Source organism: Perna viridis, chromosome 10, assembly GCF_037379345.1.
Source record: "Perna viridis isolate PV_CMFRI_1.1 ecotype Kerala chromosome 10, ASM3737934v1, whole genome shotgun sequence".
Lineage (NCBI taxonomy): Eukaryota > Metazoa > Mollusca > Bivalvia > Mytilida > Mytilidae > Perna > Perna viridis.
In genome coordinates this window covers 19,790,721-19,807,282 of record NC_142454.1, presented here as the reverse complement: position 1 = coordinate 19,807,282, position 16,562 = coordinate 19,790,721, and the positions used below count along the sequence as shown (strand labels likewise).

Below are 16,562 nucleotides of genomic sequence, written 5' to 3'. Positions count from 1 at the left end.
TTTAAACAACTTCGAGAAGAAAATGATAAACAATGACAGAAATATTTAACTATTACATATGTGAAGACTAGAATCCACAGAGAGAAGACACCACTTCTTTTCGAAGATTACATAGAAATATTTCATTATCTTCTGTCATGTTCGATTGAACTTTTTACATATTACAAAATTCACATTTTAAGATTTAAACTGTTCCAAACTCAATCTTCGATGAAAATATTGATTTCACCCCTCTTTTTACGGAATGCTACTCCTGACAAGTGTACCAGCACCCCGTAAGTACAGCTATAAGATAATACGAACATGTTATTTTATTTGAGAACCCATAAGGCCACACCAAAAAATGTTTCTTGTTCTTCGGATTTTTAAGACAAAAATAGTGGGGCGGCGAGCGAATTTTTTTTTTTTTTTTAAATTTGATGGAGCGAAAAATTGTTTTCCCATCGAATTACTGTTTTTTAACTTCTAAAAAGGTGTATTCATTTAAAATGACGTGGTTGTCCAGTATCATGAGTATATGATGTATTTTCCCTGTCTATTCTATAGGTCAAATAAACTGATGTGGCAATCTCTAGATGTCTTATTTTCAGCCAGTTACTACAGAGATGGGATGTTGTCACCTTGACATTTACTACATATTCGCATCAACCTTCACTTTCCAGGATAAAAATAGGGCAAAATGTTTCAAAATTTTATTGTGCAGACCATGAAAACAGCATATTAAATTTTATTATAAAGGTTCTTTTTATATTCATTTACTGAAAATGTCACAAAAATACTGCTAGATCTCTAGATCCATGAACAACAGTTCGTTTGAATGAATAATAACAACTTTCACATTTCATATCCCATGGAAAAGTTGAAAAATAAATTTACGAAAAAGAACACAAAAAGTTAACAGTTTGTCTGGTATCAATCATAATAAAGCCTCAGAATTATCTCTTCTGTTTCTTCGTAAGGCGCTTTTGCCTAAACTTAAACTTGGTGCTGTGAAGTGATAGTGCTTAAAACAGAAAGGAAAACTGTCAAAAACATATTTTTAAATCAACAAATCAACATTCCTTTTTCAACTAAATTTAAACTCATACATGTATTTTTTCTTGTATTTCATAACGATCTTAATTCCTGAACTTTTAATTAAATCTGTAGATGCAATAACAGTGACCTCATACCTGATCAACAGTTAATTTTGTTGCTGCGTATAGACATCTAGGCTTATTACATTCCGAGCAATTTATTACTGCCCTCACTTTTCCTGCATTTAAAAGGGCTTTGTTGTCTTTGTCTACTAAGTTAGACATGAATGGCTCCTGCAGAGACGGTCTGTGCATATCTGTTGTATTGGTACCATATAACTGTAAAAGATTAAAAAAATCAATTCAAAGTTTAAGTCAACTATAAATGAATCACAAACGCTTGTGAATAAGTGCATACATTTGTATATTGGGTCACATATTGTAGTCCAGACTGGTAGATTTTGTCTGTATACAAAACAGTCAAGGTGTATATTGAATGATAGACACAGATCAGTATTTTTTCATGGACATGACAAGTTGAAATTTGGTCTACTGAAGTACGAATTCTAATTTTCAATCAATCAATCAAAACCTTTTGTATAAAAAATTAAAAATGGAATAGAAAGTGTATGTATACTTGTGTTTAAATGTGGGGGATTTAAGATGATTTAAAAAAAAACACTGAATCACCAGCAAAATTATGTCATACATTTATACAGTATAACTGTAACCAAACATATATCACTAACAGTACATGTATGAAAAACCTGTTGAAATGTTTGATACGACACATTCTCTTTATCTGGAATAGGGTCAGGCAGAAAATGCAGGTTTTCAAACTTCTCTAACGTTGATGGATTTAAAACACAGTAACCACAGTCTGGCTGTGTGCACTTTTTCAGTTGAAAACAATAGTGAGTGCTTTTGCCATGAGAATTGGTGAATTTATAAAACTCTGCATGAGATTTCAGGCCTTTACTGTCAATATCTGAGGTCAAGCTATTGTCACTTAAAATATTACAAATGGGATCAACAACTGATTTCAGGGCTTCATCAGTTGCAGCATCATGTACAATCAGTGATTCACCTTTCAGCTTCATTCTTCCAAAACGGTTTTTCAACAGAGCTATAACGGGGTCCATAGAAGCAATCAATGCCTCTTTAAAAGCATTAGATCGCTCTGCATTTTTACGGACAGCAGATAAAGAGCTCTTATTTTTTATTGCTTTTTCAAATTCATCTGTCATTTTTCTCGAGCAAGAGCAACATGCTGCAGGGCCAAGTTTAAAATGGACATACATCCTTCAGCTGGGTTGACCCAGCTATGATGTGGGGCTGTTCTCAATGCCACCAACATATCTAAATCAAGCTGAATAAAAAGGACCAAAAGAGAAAGTTTAACTGTGTCAAATGTCGCCCTTTGGTCAGGCCCACCATCAGTAAAGAGAAAAGAATTGGTTTTTCTAAATTCACATCATCATTTGACTCGTATGTTCTTAGAATGCTAAGTAATTCTGTGGCATGCCGCATTGCAGTTGAAGGCTGGAAAATCTTATCTTTCACTGAAACATGCACTGTACCATTAAAAAGGGAGTCTGATGAATTTTCAGGGATAGTACTGATCATTACCACAGAGGGTACAATTCCACATGTATGAAAATCATGGTCGCAAGCAGAGAGATGACTTCCTGATAAAGGGGCAAGAACCTTGTGCCCACGAACACCAGTGGAAATCTGAATTTCTGGTTCCCTGACCGGAACAATAGCTTTGTCATCGAGACAACACATAACAGCATTATCTCTATATTTGACAGCCATCTGTTTCATATACTGCTACTGAGTAAAAACATATTTTGAATCAAAATGATCAGCATGGCTAAGGCGAGACTGGACTTTAAATTTTATATCAAACCTTCCTGGATACTTTAGTGCAGTATTTGCATATTGGTGTGACGGAAAAAACTGGAGTCTGAGGGATTCTGATGACGGCACGGGAACATCCTCAGGTAGTCTTTCTTTTACTTGTGACCTTAAATCTTCTATAGATATAGCAAGGGGCATATATAACTCTTGCCTATGTCTACGTTCATTCACTACTGGGGCTAGTTTTTCTTGAAAGAACTTTTCACATTCATCATAAAAAACAACATTTTGTCTCCCCAGGTTGACCATTAAGAGCCCTATGATCCATTAATAACTCGGAATCGTCCGAGGACAAAAGTATTTGGGCTACTCTTTCGTCAATTATACCATGTTCCTGAGAATCTGGAGCACTGCTATCATTTGTTAACTCCCTATACAAGTGACGAAGCACACTTTTTGAACCTTTTAAATGGGAGGTGTATTTCTCTATGAAATTTTTCCTCATATCTCTTGAGGAATAAGTAGGTAAGTCTGCATTGACTCGAGTCATTACCTGTGCACATCTAGTTTCACGCTCAGGTGATGGCTCATTAGGTACAGACCAGATAATAGTCAAAGTACCTATACTGTTTCCATAAGCCATTTTATAAATCATGACTGTTTGTGAAAGTTGCAAGTCTGCAATATACTTGCGCCTATCATACCTGTCAAATTCTGAAGTCAAATCACTCAAGTCCACGATAGTGTAATGACCCTGGCGCTCAACAAATCTATCTAAAACCCTGTACTTGTATCGGACATTTGCAACCTTTGACCTAACCTCAGAAGAACAGTCCCTTTCTGGGATACGGGCTGGTTCAGACCTACGATGAAATACACTCTTATGAGTTTTGTTATCTTTTTTCATTCTAGAGCTCATCTTTCTTATGCTCTCAAGTAACTCTTGTATTAAAGTTATTAATTTTTTATTGGAACCAGTATTGTTTGATGGCAGTTCCATGATACTGATCAAGTCATCACAATACTCGTCAAGTTTTTCAGACTGAATGACAGGTTTTGATGTCGATTTTTCTTCCAGTCATTATACCCAGAAAACCTCTTTAACTTGTCAGGAAACCTACAACCAGCTTCTGAAAATCTATCATGATGAGAAGTTGTGTGCAATAGAACATCCCTCAAAACCCTAACAGTTTTCTCCCCACTTTCAATGCAACTTGCATTCCATCTTAAATTTTCTCCTTTAAGGAAATCAATAATGTCATTGTATAACCTTTGGGGAGCTATCAGTTTATCATCTGAAGTGATTTTGTCCGGAACTTCCGTAGCTTTGGCTGTACCCATCAAAATCTTGAAAGCATTTTTTTTGCCTGAATTTGAACAAGACGGAACAGGACTCCCCGCAGGACTCTCGGGTTTAGAAACGACAAATTTTACAAATTTCAACCCAAATTCTTCACAAACTGAGACGTTGCTGCCTAATTGACGACGACAAGATTTGAAGATTTTATATCGGACACAGAACATCCAATTTCGATGTTTAGAAGGGTGTCGTCATTGCCAATACTTTTTTTCGAATACGTCGCTAAAAGTCGTCGACTTCTTCACATTAAACAACGTATTTGGACGAATATTCTTGCCTTTCTCCCAGACAGAAGTGATAACGTTGACAGAATCATCCATGTATCACTTTTAAACGTTGTTTTGGTGAAGTTTCCGACTGCAAAGTGCAAACAAAACGAACCGGAAATGATCGCCGATAACTAAAACGCGGGAAAATGTCGGACCGGATCGGAGCGGCGATTAAGTCGAACAAGACATTAATTTGGTGTGGCCTAAAGGTTTCGTGTTGAAGCTTCCTCGTGTCCTTAATCTTTTTTGCTAAAATTAATTATTTTAAGTGACCTATAAAAAACATTGTTCGTACCAGAAAAGCTCCCTTAAACTAACCTAGGGTCGCCTATTATAAATTATGTATTGTGTCAAATTCTCCACGTAAATTGTTTTATTTCAGAATTCGTAAGACAAAAGAAAGAGTGATACACAGAATGTCACTATTCATGTGCAACCTCCTGTTCAAGTCTTTATAATAGTGTGCAAATTAGGTGTGTTTTCGCCACGCGGGTATCTATGACTAACAAAAATAAAAAGCTGACAGAATACGAGAAGAACTTTAGTCTACATACTTTCTAAACACGATTATTGCACTCACACACAGTTCATTGGACCACTCTGCATTATAAATACAAGTTGTTTTTTTTTTTTCGGGCACGTGTATACATTTTCATTGCACCCAAATGGAGATTGAGAACCAATGACGTTACTTCCGGTTTTCATTTATGCATATTAATTAGGTCGTCATGATAACAGAAATAAATCATTATAACTTTATTTAGCATTAACCTGATGAGTAAACATGTATTATACTCGTATCTAAACATACTATAATTTTCATATAGATTTTTTTTATAAATATAAACATGAAAATGATATTTTTGTGTCATGTCTCCTTTAATATCGAGGATACTTCACCCTACAAGTCAGGCTACAGCGTGACAAGCGTGACAAGTAACTACCTATTTAAAAAAAAAACAAACAAAACTCCCACCTTGTATTTAACAAATATACCAGGAGCACCTAGTTTTTATTTTTAGATTACGTTTTTTTTTTTTTGGTCTTTTCTTTTACCTAAATACCTAAATGTTCTCCCAGTAATAATGATACACGTAATATAATGTACAATTTGGCAGTATGTAGGGATTGCAGCGCAAACAATGTTTGTTCGAACGCTTCATATGGCCAGAAGAAATATCTCTCTGTCAGATAATTATGTTTATAGTTTTGTTACACGTACATGTATTTCCCTCCAAGTCGGGGTTTTACCGGCGGCGTTTTTTTTTTAATATCCTAATTATAAGTACGTGTATATAAAAACGGAAGGAGTAAAAAGGTGATAGCAACCTTGAGTATGTATGGTAATGGGACAATTTGTATTTCATTTTTATTTTCTATATAAGATGTTTCTTTTTTTAAAACGAGGTGTGAATCCACATTGCATATTCATTATTTACAACAATTAAACCAATTCTGACAATACTTCACAATGTATCGTTCATGTTCTATTTTTTCTAGGTCGCATTTACACTTACTATGCGAGTAGATGGCGGGAAAACGCTTCTTACCCGAGCTTCAAGGGTAAGAAAAGAATACGAAGGAAAAGGAATATTCGGACAGTTTAATGAGCGGGTCATTGAGTTAACAAGTCAAGGAGTTGAGCAATATGTTGCTGCATTTGACAACACAAACAAAGCGATGATGCGAAAAGCAGATTCCGTTGAATCTCAATTTTTCCTTTCTATGGAAAGAGTACGTAGAAGTTATCATTGTTTTAATGGGGCTTTTATTTAGAATTATAATGTTAACTTATTTATTATTTCAATCGACTGTGTTATAACTTTTAAAATACTATTTATTATATATAGATAGCGTTTTTTTGTTTTTTTTTTCTTCATAAAGTGCATTTCTATACTTTTACTTTGAATAGAGTTAACATTCTGTTTCAAACAAGACAAATATTCTAGAAATAAGATTGAAAGAATTAATGTTCTCCATATATGAAAACTCTATTAAACACTACTTCAATATAAACATATTTCAGGAAATAATCCATTACGAATGCTTGACTGTATCAAACGGCGTTATGAATTCCTCATGTATAAACAATAACTTGACCAGACTTCTAGACGAAGATGACATCAAATCTATCCTAAATTGTTCAAGAAAATGCGGACAACTTTTCCCTGAAAAACGACTGGTGTGTAACTGGATACCATTTCGTCTACTGGAAGAAAATATTCAATTGGTAATGTTAAGTTCAACCCTTATTGTCGGAAGTTTTACTCCTGACTGTACTTTGTTGACATTTGGAAACTCGTACCATTGTACACGAGGTGTGATTTGTCATATCAATATTTACGGAAACGAATTGGACTACTTAGGTGAACACCTGAAAAAGTACATTAAGCATTGTATTGATAAATTCATTGACGGGAAAATCTTTATACTGATTCACTGTTTGGACGAGGTGAAAGTTAGGACAGATGGGTTGATGGAGATACACGGATTTAAACGAAGCACGTCTCCGCTATTTCATACATTTTACATGATAGAAAAAGTAATATAAAAAATCTCAAAATAATATATTCAAGAAATTACGACAAAAAATGCATACACGAAAACATTCAAAAATTGTAAAAAAGTCAAAGATTTATATTCATATTTGTTTGTTTTATTGTTTGGTTTTTGTTCGGTTTTATTGTTTTGTTTTGTTTTGTTTTGTTTTGTTTGTTTGTTTGGTTTTTTTTGGGGGGGAAGGATGCCTTTTTTTTATCTTAAAATTAAAATGACTGATAGGGTATGTACACACAAAAGTATTACAGTAAAGTAAATATAGGTTGTAAACGGTATACAATTCTAGCAGATGGTCCGTTTGCTTTCTACGCTGAGTAAAACAAGGACTCGTACGTTGTAAATGTAAGGTAATATGAAATGTCAAAATAGAATTTTCTATCAACAAACTTAAAAATTTGTCGTATAAATTCACCCGATTTACGTTATTGTTACATTGACTTCTCATACTTTGGATGTTATGCCGTTCCTGGTCTGCGTATCCAGTACTCCTCTATTTACTTACGGTAGTTTTCACTTAGGACAGAACTGTTTGTAGGGTGAAAGATTTCTTTCAAGAATTCAAACCATTGAACGAACTTGTTGATTGAAATGTCTGAAATTTGTTTGCGTTAATTCCCGAATGGTGATCACACAAGTGTTTGTCTAATCATTCTTGTGTTTCTCCGACCAATACTAGACAGCATAAGTTGCCTTCTAACCCATAGACTTACTTGATGGATTTAAACTGAAGTCATCATGATTTCTTGTCTGAATAGTTTTGTATGTAAAATCTAGAGCACTAGTGAAGAAAAAGTCGGTTTTTAGAACTTTGTATGTTTTGCATTTTTTGTACAGTGTGGTTCGTCATAATGGTGGTAAAATATATCATTCAAAGTGATAAAACTTGGTTTTAAAAATTTTTGAATGTCCGATATTTTGTGCTGGAATTCTAAATCTGAAAGATCTTAAATGAGGTTTATTCTAGAAACAAAATATGATTAATACCACTACGCAAGTTAACAGTTTCTGTGTATATTTTTTGTCCCTTCCTCACTGCAGAAGAAATCTTGGGCACATAAGCTATACATATAAGATGTATATTTGCAATGACTTTTGCCTCCCCCCCCTTAACCGTATCAAGCAGCCACTATATAAATCTAGTAGTACTCGAATAGGCCAACAATCGACCGCTAATCGATACTCGATTCCTAGAGATTGAAATCGCTCATCGGGGTCAAAAGTTGGCGGTCAGGGCCTTTTTGACATATGACAAGACTGATAATGATAGCCAAATTTACCAGTGATTTAAGTAGCGGTTTCGGAAGTTCCCCTGGAATCACCCTTTGTAGGAAAATTGTGTTAAGTTGTAAAAATTAGAATAATGATTCGACAGTTCAACTGGAAACATTGATTAGAAATTGTATCCGAGTGTTAATTATTGAAAAGATACCAAGATATTTATATAATGTTTTTTGAAAAAGAAAAGCAATAAGGTGGCATTTAAGCATTTCTCGACCGAATATTAAACAAGACATGTAGTGGAAATCACAAAGAGGAAAATAAAATGAACAGCTTCAGTTAATTAACAAACTGACCATTTAAACCTTTTTGCCGACACACACCACAGAGACAAGGTGCCCTTCAAAATTGATCTTCATCTTTGTTTATATGCATCAAGTTCTAGATGAAAAATAATGATATTGTAAGTGTAGCTGACGAAAAGCAATTGACAAAAAAAAATGCTGGTTACTAAATAATGCGGGTTTTGACATTCCAAATAGGGGTGGACATCCCAAGAAAGCTGACGATACACTGTTCTGGGAACCTTTGTTGTTCCCCAGAACATGTTTCCAAGCGGACATATATTTTATTGTCGTCCACACTGTGGTTTGCCTCCAGAAAACTTTTACCGACTGAACAAAACTCCATTGTGACGCTTTCTTTGTGCTCTACTAAACGATCACCCAACCTCCGATAGATCTCGCCACGTACACCATTGTACAGGGTTTACAAACCACAGCGGCGTTTTCTGATGTACAGGTGATACCATCTTTTAAATTAAAGTCGTTTGCGTTCCCAGGTAAAAGGACCTTTCGAACAGGATGGTCGGGTGAAGTGTCGTAGGAACTCACAGGAAGAGTCTAGTGGCACTCTTCAAAGAACAAATAACAAGATGCTCTTTCAGATTCTTCCTATTTCTGTAGGCAGCACTGGGAAGCAAATCTTTTAATACTGACGACAAGTGTACGTCTTTAAGAACTATTGATTTAAACTTGCGAATCAGGATATACTTCTGGATTGCAACATTGCGGGTGGAGATGATATTAAAGAAACACGGTCACTGGTGTTTCGCAAGCCCCTATTCCATACTCAAATATATGTATTTTGCCTAATTCTTTCCCAGAGAAGTACTAAGTGATGGTAATATTATTTTTGCACAACTTGTTTCTATAGGTATTCTAATAAAAGGATGCAGCTAGACTTAAGATTGCACGTATACACATTTTTTTTCTTTTTAGATAATAATTCAATATCATATGCCCTTATTAAAAATTTAAAAATTTAAAATCCCGACTTAAAAACATTATACATCGTTGTTTTTCCAAAAACAGATGGTACACCTAGATACAAATATATAGTTCTTGGTAGAGATTCCTCATACTTTGTAAGAAATAATTCCAAATCATCTTCCAAATATACAGAGGAAGATGTTTACAAAATGCTGGAATTTTTAATCGACAACATATTTGTCCAGTGTGGTGGACATGGTTTTCAACAAACGGTCGGCATTCCAATAAGAACAAATTGTGCTCCTCTACTTGCTGACCTATTCCTTCACTCTTATGATGCTGACTTTATAGCTGATCTGATCAGAAAGAAAGAATATCTTTTGGCTCCAGGGACAAAGACCAGACATGGAAAACAGACATACACAACAAAGAACATAAAGTAACTAAAGTCATACATACAAAGTAACAAAAGTAAATGAGCAACTCAGACTCCAATAAAAAAACTGGGAGCATGGACCAGGTCCACCGGTAGGGTAAGCGTCCTCTGCCTTTCTAGAAACACCCGCAGATTTGCTCATAAAAAGTCAAGTCCGGGGTAGACATACGAGGGAAGGAAAACCATGACACGTTGAATAAATCAGTTTTCATGGTGCTGATGGATACACCATAACGATCCATGATGACGACCATAAAACGTCTGTAGTGATGACTTCAATCTTGTAGCAACATAACCCTGTTCCAGAAGCCTATTTGTTAGAGTTCTAGGGCGATACAAAAAGTCTGCGTAGTTTCGGCCAGCTCTGGCATAACGTATGAGTGATATGAACACTCCATACGCAGTAGCCGAAGGGATGTTGCCACAGATGAAAGGAAAGTTGTCAATTCTGAATGAAAAGTCATCACGTTTGTCGTAAAGTTTGGTCAATAGGTTTCCTTTACCATCGATTTCTAAGTGTAGGTCAAGATATGAGGCTGACTTCACAGTGTCTGTAGTATCCTTTATCTCAAGTTCTTTTGGGTAGATGCAATGTATCAAATCCCCGAAACTAGGATTGTTTAAAGATAATACGTCATCTATATAGCGGAAACTGAAGGATCTAGCCAAATGATATTCTTTCTTTCTGATCAGATCAGCTATTAAGTCAGCCTCTGTTACTGTTTAAATACTGTTTAAAGCAATCAATTAATTCTTCGTAGTCAACATTATGCAGAAAAACAACAATTATGACTTTAGGTGAACCATAAATAATGTTCGAATTCTATCTTTATACACTGAACATTTTGGCCAATGGCACTTTACCAAAATTGTTCTAAGACGCATTTTCTTTATTTTCCTTGGCTGATTTAGGGATGGTTTCCCGGGAACGGGACACCCTTATCCACTTGTGAGAAAAAAATCAGAATTTTTTAAAGAAAGAATGGTCAAAAATGGGCAAATAAATATTTGAAACCTCATTTTCAAAACGACTGGATACGACTCCCCTTTTATCAACCTTGATCAACCACTTGTATGTGAAAGTTATATAAAAACATATTGTGTATTTATGTTATTTGAGCCATGTGTACATTTGTATGCCCTTTGTCAGTTCGTTTTTAATCATATTGCGTCATTTGTAAAATATATCTATTTACCACGAATATCATTTCAAATTTACTAACAGAGTTCAAGAATGGTTGGTAATTAATATCTGCAACCTTGAGCGTTATTGAGCATACATACTGATTATTATAATTATCGGCTAGTAGCCCAGCTATACCACAGGTACAAGACCATTATTAATTTTCCCACAGAGGTTATTATATCCTTTTTAAAATTCAAAAAACTTTCTACCGCTTCAAATCAAATGACATTTGGTGAGCTTAATGAACCATCTTAAAAACCTTTCAAGCCAATATAACAATAGCATAAATGTGATGAAAATTTTTGAAAAAAATTCAAGACGGGAAAAGAGTCATGACCATCGCCAATATACGTCACCATAGATGGTCTCCTTCCTTTCATTCAAAAATCTCTTAGAATTCATCACATTAGAACCAAACTTTATTCTATACCTCTTACTCAACTACACTCCCTTTACAAAACAGGTCTTGACACTCCTGTTTCTGACTTGTTGCTATCGTTTGTCAACAAAGGTATAGATGCAATTAATTTGACTAACATGTTCCATCACAAAACGTTACCAACAAATTTCCCCCATATTTCAAAGATAAATCCATACCAAATATTTAATATTCTTATACTTCACCCATTGCATCTAACATTTTCAATTATAAAAGGCTATTGCAGAACCTCGAAAATGTACCACCAAGCCTCTTTCAAAACTTTTAACTTCTATACTCACAACTGTCAAAGAGGGTCTGCAGTCCTACCTCAACACTTGTCATCCTGTAGTGGTATTAATTCAATGTGGATCCTGAACAATTCGAAAGATCTCTTGGAGACAATCAGTTCAAGACTATTATCTGAATATAATAGCATTAAAACCTATGATTTTTTTTTGAACACTGTATACTTCTATTCCCCATACTCAGTTAAAATCCCGACTGAAACAGATTAGGTGTTTCAAAAAAGTAACGTCAGCTATGCGTAAAAGCCTTAAATGCTTGCTAGATTCGTCTACCATTGCACTGCCTTTTGTTTCACCAAATGAAAACTCGGATATCAAAACCATCCAAAGTCAAATGTGTACAAATGGAGATTTTAATAATGAATTCAGGCAAAAGTGTGTATTGATTTTTTTCTTTCAACTTCCTCTTTAGAAGAAATAAAATTAAATGATTCTTGACAACACACTACTGTCATTCCAGAATTGTTATTAAGGTAGATCATTCTTTTATTTCTAGTTGATAATTTTTTCTAGTTTTCCTCAAAAATTACCTTGAATGAATATCCATTTTGAAATAATAGAGCCAGAAAAAAAGAAATTTTCGTTCACCATTGTATGTGGATTCTTTATGGAATATTCATTATTTTGCCAGCTATCAAAAATTTTATATGAACAAAATGTGGTATGATTGACAAAGAGACAGTCATGCAACAAATACCAAGCAACTACGGTCTATATGAATTTCTCGTAAATGTATAATAACTGTCATTCTACGAAAAAAGTATTGAAATATTGAAAAATACCGATTTCTGCAGTATTCGCAAATCAATAAATTGTGACTGATTTAAATAGTGTATATGTTTTAAAGGATAAAATGTCATATTTTCCTCTGTTTATTTTCTATTATCTAAAACAAGGGGGTGGAAATGGATAAAATATCAAGCTAAAAACAACAACAAACAAAACAAAACAAAAACAAAAACAAAAACGCAAAAATAATGAAACGACAAAAAATATGTTTGTGTTTGTTATTTACACAAACTAGTAATAAAAATGTAAAAAGTAATGATAGCTGGAGTTACATTTATTTGAAACAGTAATTGACATGTTGCTATGGTTTATTGAGTATTAACTTTCCTCAGCATAAAAAAAAAACAAAGAAAGAGCGCATTATTTTTAGAGAAAGCTTGCGTTTTGGGTACACAAACGGTTCTTCACAATATATATTCAAATTTGCATATTAAGGTTTTCAGAGGTTTAGACAAAAATGAGAGTTAAAGCCATAAATTTATATCATGGCAATTAATATGTAGCAACTTATTTCCATTCGAATAATTTGCTTGTAGCAATCATTTCCGCTAATGAATGTCAGCAAATTGTTTAAATAAAGCTATATCTAGTATTTAATTATTGTTTTGCTGACAAATTACCATTGAAATCTCTAAAAGATATGAAAAATAAATTGTTTCCGCATTGGTAGTCAACAAGGCAAACACTCTTCTGTTGTGAGGTAAAATGATTCACTGCAAAATGGGAACCTCCACTCACTTCATCTTGTCCATCTATATCACGTGTTAGAGAGTAGAAAATATTTCTACATACAGGACAGAAACTCTAAAACTCTTGAGCAAGTGTAAATCATTCACAGTCCACGCACTTGTAAGTATACCAGAAAGCCCATTTCTACTTTTTTACAAAGGAGTCAATATGGTCCCAACAAAGATTTTAAGATCAGTCATAAACATACAGACTACTCGGGAAAACAATATTCTATTTCTCTATAAGATGTTTCTGTATCTACTGCATTGAAAATACAGACCAGGGAAGAACTTGTGCTACCACTGGTTGCAGAAAAGAATTTTGTACCAGTTGACTCTTATAAGTTAAACTACAAATAAATATGATATGAGGCAGGTAAAACCTGTAAGAGCTCGAAGTAGAAAATATTGAAAAACATTAATTTCTTTTACCGTTTTGCATCACTTCAATTTATTTTTTATCAAAATTTGATAAAACTTTTTATATGTGAACTAAAATCATGTAAGTGGGAATGCCGTGCTCATTTGAAGTACGAATGTCACTGACGTAATGTCCATCGCACTTATATTCCGTATCCGATTCTATTGGTATTCAGCATATTAAGACTAACAGTTTAAAAATATATGTTTAGTTTGCTTAGGGTAGTATATATTGTAAGAGTTGACTGAAGCAACAACCTGTAGTTAGGCATGTTAGCACCGACTCAGACTCATTGATACATGTATATTTCACAGCCAACCATTCATAATTCAACCTCTTATATTGCAAACGCGTGCCAGAGAAGCAGTGACTACGAATTTTGTATCCTTGCGTGTCTAAGCCAGGGAGCAAACCCATGAACTGCCACATTCTTATGAGCATGAGTGAGAGGTTGTTTGTTTGCATGTACAAATGCAGGTCATGACATATATGTCACTGATACCTTTGTACTCGATTGCACTTTCACATGATTTTTTTCAGTAGTTAGTATTTAAGCAGCTTCCGGGTACTTAAGTTGAGGTAATTCTAAATTGAAAATATCATTTCAGGGAACATACCATTTAGACTGGCTCAAGTGAAAATTGTTTAATGATATAAAAGCCAACAATTATTCCAAATATTTGTTTTCAGGACATAAAACATAAACGTATCTCTTTATCAGTTCTAATTAAATCAGGTGTTATGATAAGCTAAACTGCATTACACTCTGCATCGTATCATAACAGCTGATTTAAAACCGATTGGGTTTTAAGATTCAATAATTTTATCATAAATGATAAAAAAACAATAGAAAAAAATGTAAACATTGTAGAACGAGAAAAGGTGTGGTGTATATGTCGAAGAGACACAACTCTACCGGGATGAAAATGTCAGCTGAAGGCCACCCATTGGTCTCTAATGAACGACGAGGAAACCTGCATATCACAATTTAAAGCATGCTGCACCTGGTCCTCTAAACATCATATTACACAGGTACAGCTAAAGAGTTGCCACTTTATACTCAAGTAACATAAAATTGAACTAAAGATGAAAGGTTGGCCTATATTAAATGGTGCAAGTATTCTCACAACAGCAGTGTGCCTTGGACTTACCCCTTAAAAGACAAATACATGTATATTGCTAACTGGGCATTACTACACCCTACTCATGGATGTATATAAAATTGAATTTCAATGTTATCAAATATCTACATGTAGTAGTTGATCAAACTCAAATACCTTGAATGTTTTTTTTTAAATCTGTCAATCAATACAAAAAGAAGATATTAAGATAAAACATTGGCCTTCTTGTGTAAGACATTATACAATGTAGTAGAAGATGTACCTTACTAAATATTCACTTAACATAGGCAAATTAATAGTTTACATGTATATCAATGTGATGCAGTTTAGTGTACAAATAATGGAACAAATGGTCCTTATTGTACTAAAAATCCTGGGCATTGTGTCCAAGACAGCTGATCAATACAACATTGATTAGTACTGTATTAGCCATATTATACATACACACTGAATAGAACGGCGATATGTTTTAGTATGGTTGCATGAACTATTATTTTGTCTCAATATTTCATGTCGAGAAAGAACCATGTCAGATAAAGCGATGAAGTGCACAGCTCAAATATGAGAGATGTTTTACTGAACATGGAGGTTACGATGCTCAGGGTCTAGCTGTGACAAGTCATTCAGAAGGTAGTTTTCTCTTGAAAAACGCATTAATAACATATAAATAGTCAAATTATTGGATAGCTAATCTAATGAGAGTAATTAGAATTCACAGAAAACAAAAACAAAACTTGATTTGCTGTAGTTAAACAATTTTCTGCTGATGTTAAACAGTATATGATCTACATGTCAATTCATATCACAAAAGATAAACAAAAAAGGAAAAAAACAACCAAAACACAACACAACAAAACAAACAAAACCGAGAATGAAATTGTCTATGAAAACCAACGAAAATGAAGAACAGAGTGGGATTCTTGGTGTACTTTATGTGAATGAACTGAAGTATACTATACTGTAAATTATGTAACTAAAAAGTAATCAAGGGAACCAAGGTTATAGCGGTAATCAAAAGAATGTAATCCATGGACAAAGACCAGACATGGAAAACAGACATACACAACAAAGAACATAAAGTAACTAAAATCATACATACAAAGTAACAAAAGTAAATGAGCAACTCGGACTCGAGCATGGATCAGGTGCACCGGTAGGGTAAGCGTCCTCTGCTTTACTAGAAACACCCGCCGAGTTGCTGAAAAATTGTTAACTGTGAATTTGTGTGATTTGACTTGTGAAACAAAATTGAAATCAAATCGATAAAAAAGTTTTGATATGTGTGTATTTATCTAGAAAAACCAGCATTAAATATGGAAATTTAGAATGTAAAGATATCTACAACATTCAGTGTTACAGACAGCGTATGTCTGTTTAATTATTTCTCTCCACGATAATGAAAAGCTTGAGTATATATTGATCATGCCGTGTATCGGTAAATTGGCAACTCCTCAGAAGGCTATGGAACTGAAGAGTTCATTGAAATTTCCACACATTTTTTCATCATATTTGAAGTTTTTATTTTGCATTTTAATCAATAAGTGAGCGTTTCTCCAAGTATACTAGTCTCCAATGAGTGTGAATGTGGAGTTTGTAGTA

At 34.1% G+C, this 16,562-nt stretch overlaps 1 protein-coding gene and 1 pseudogene across 1 annotated transcript in view; one reads left to right on the top strand and one right to left on the bottom strand.

Annotated features, from left to right (window-relative positions):
- LOC148604861 (uncharacterized) overlaps positions 1 to 7,087 on the top strand; it is a 66,166-nt gene extending 59,079 nt beyond the window's left edge. Inside the window, exons 13-14 of the mRNA XM_088547523.1 lie at positions 6,009 to 6,275; positions 6,535 to 7,087. Coding sequence (XP_088403649.1) covers positions 6,009 to 6,275; positions 6,535 to 7,059 — 792 coding nt within the window. The 3' untranslated portion in view covers positions 7,060 to 7,087. The remainder of the gene's footprint in view (positions 1 to 6,008; positions 6,276 to 6,534) is intronic.
- On the bottom strand, positions 917 to 4,220 carry LOC148604862 (uncharacterized; annotated as a pseudogene).
- Positions 7,088 to 16,562: the final 9,475 nt, after the last annotated feature.